The 2,439-nt window shown below is 54.9% G+C and overlaps 1 protein-coding gene across 1 annotated transcript in view; it reads left to right on the top strand.

Annotated features, from left to right (window-relative positions):
• The window catches only part of hydin (HYDIN axonemal central pair apparatus protein), a gene marked incomplete at both ends in the record, with an annotated part of 76,260 nt that extends 76,181 nt beyond the window's left edge, over positions 1 to 79 (top strand). Inside the window, 1 exon segment of the mRNA XM_083665632.1 lies at positions 1 to 79. This exon segment is cut by the window's left edge and continues 431 nt beyond it. Within this exon segment, the coding sequence (XP_083521758.1) occupies positions 1 to 79 (79 nt within the window).
• Between the last annotated feature and the right edge of the window lie 2,360 nt (positions 80 to 2,439).

The following is a 2,439-nucleotide window of genomic DNA, read 5'->3' as shown; positions in this document are numbered from 1 at the left end:
CCACGGCCAGGGTGTCGCCTGGCTCTACTACCTGAAGGGCTTCTGCCCCGAGCCGGCCCAGAGAGACAAGACCAGCTAGACCACCTGACCCCCCTGACCCTCCTGACCCCCTCCTGACCCCCCTGACCCTCCTGACCCACCTGACCCTCCTGACCCACCTGACCCCCCTCCTGACCCACCTGACCCCCCCCTGACCCTCCTGACCCTCCTGACCCCCCTGACCCACCTGACCCCCCCTGACCCTCCTGACCCCCCCCTGACCCTCCTGACCCTCCTGACCCCCCCGACCCTCCTGACCCCTCCTGAACCTCCCTGACCCACCTGACCCCCCCTGACCCTTCCTGACCTCCCCCTGACCCTCCTGACCCCCCTGACCCTCCCTGACCCACCTGACCCCCCCTGACCCCTCCTGACCTCCCCCTGACCCTCCTGACCCCCCCTCCTGACCCCTCTTGACCCCCCCTGACCTGGTTTGATAATAAATGACCTCTAGATTGGCTGTTTTGTCTGATGGTCTTTGAATGTTACATTTCAAGTAGTTCATCTTATGTATTGTTCACGTTAAATGTGTTGTAGATCAATCAGTTAATATGTTGTAACTCAACCTGAAGATGTTTCTAGAAACAGTACAGAGCCTAACCTTCCTGTCTGGTCTCTGGGCTGCTGTCACTGCTGCAATAAAACTAAACACTAGAAACAGGCTTTTCTTCTCCTGGTTTGATTTGAAGTTATGCTCAGAGTCCCTCCTCCCCCCTCCCCCCTCCCCCCTCCCCCCTCCCCTCCTCCCCCATCCTCTCAGTCTGCAGCAGCAGAACAGGGAGCTGGAGAGAGAAACCAGAACTACCAACAGTTCCTGGACCACCTGACCCTCTCTGAGTTGTTGATAAACAGCATCATAGTGACCACATCCTGGTTCTAAACATGTTAAAGGTGCAATCTGTAAGATTCAAACTTCCTCATGATTGTCATGACGATGTTTAATCTGTAAGATTCAAGCTTCCTCGTGGTTGTCATGACGATGTTTAATCGGTAGCGATCAGGGAATGAGATCCCTTGAAATAGATATTTCATTTACGAACGCTGTTTTGGTCCCAAAAAGCACTTTATAAAATAGTGTCTAGGGTGACACTCAGTTTGTATACAAACATATAGTTACAACCAGGGGTTAGTTAGGGTTAGAGTTCTGTAGTTACAGCCAGGGGTTAGTTAGGGTTAGGGTTAGTTAGGGTTAGAGTTCGAGGTGGGTTATATTACTGTTATGGATTATGTCCTGCTCCATTAAATGGGCACTTCCGATTTGTGCGGTATTCCCAGGAGAAATCTGAATTATTCCCGGTATTGAAACATGGTCAATTTTCGGGAACATATGAATCCCTCGTGTGTGTGTGTGTGTGTGTGTGTGTGTGTGTGTGTGTGTGTGTGTGTGTGTCTGTAACCCTGCTAGAGGCAAAAGCAGAGTTTGCCATACATTATCATGGTGACAGAATAATACTTTAATCTTTATTTTAAAGGTGAGGATTTCACCTCCAAAGGGGCGGGGGGGGGGGGGGGGGGGTGAGGGGGGGGCAGGTCTAATTAATAGAGATGAGATAATCACATACACACACACACACACACACACACACACACACACACACACACACACACACACTAATGACTGGGGTGTTCCTGGGTGACCCTTTAGCTCAGCTGGTTAACACAGTGCTGTGATGTCACACAGAGATCTGACAGTTCAGGAGAAGAGAGATGAAAGGAGAGAGATACCAAACACTGATGATGGAGGGAGGGAGGGGTGGAGAGGTGGAGGGATGGAGGGAGGGAGGGGTGGAGAGGAGGAGGGATGGAGGGAGGGAGGGGTGGAGAGGAGGAGGGATGGAGGGAGGGAGGGGTGGAGAGGAGGAGGGATGGAGGGAGGGAGGGGTGGAGGGATGGAGGGAGGGAGGGGTGGAGAGGAGGAGGGATGGAGGGAGGGAGGGGTGGAGAGGAGGAGGGGTGGAGGGATGGAGAGGAGGAGGGATGGAGGGATGGAGAGGTGGAGGGATGGAGGGGTGGAGGGGTAGAGAGGTGGAGGGATGGAGGGAGGGAGGGATGGAGGGGTGGAAGGATGGAGGTGAGGAGGAGGGATGGAGGGGTGGAGGGAGGGAGGGATGGAGGGGTGGAAGGATGGAGGAGAGGAGGAGGGGTGGAGGGATGGAGGGGTGGAGAGGAGGAGACCAAAAGATTTCATTCCACCGTCTACGGCTTGATTGTGTGTTTTTGATGCCTAAAGCATCGGTTCACACCGCAACCCTTCAACAACTCAGTTTAAGTGACGTAGGGAAGCGGAGGGGCGTCTCCTCCGCTGGGGGGGGGGGGGGGTCGTGGTGACGTCAGGGGGAGGGGTCTAGGGGGGGGGGGTTGCCCCCAAAGCGCGCGGCATGAGCGGTCCGCGGCAAAAGG

This window comes from Argentina silus (genome assembly GCF_951799395.1).
Source record: "Argentina silus genome assembly, chromosome: 3".
In the NCBI taxonomy this organism is placed as follows: Eukaryota; Metazoa; Chordata; class Actinopteri; order Argentiniformes; family Argentinidae; genus Argentina; species Argentina silus.
Note: the sequence above shows the minus strand (reverse complement) of the source record. Positions and strands in the feature narration are given on the sequence as shown.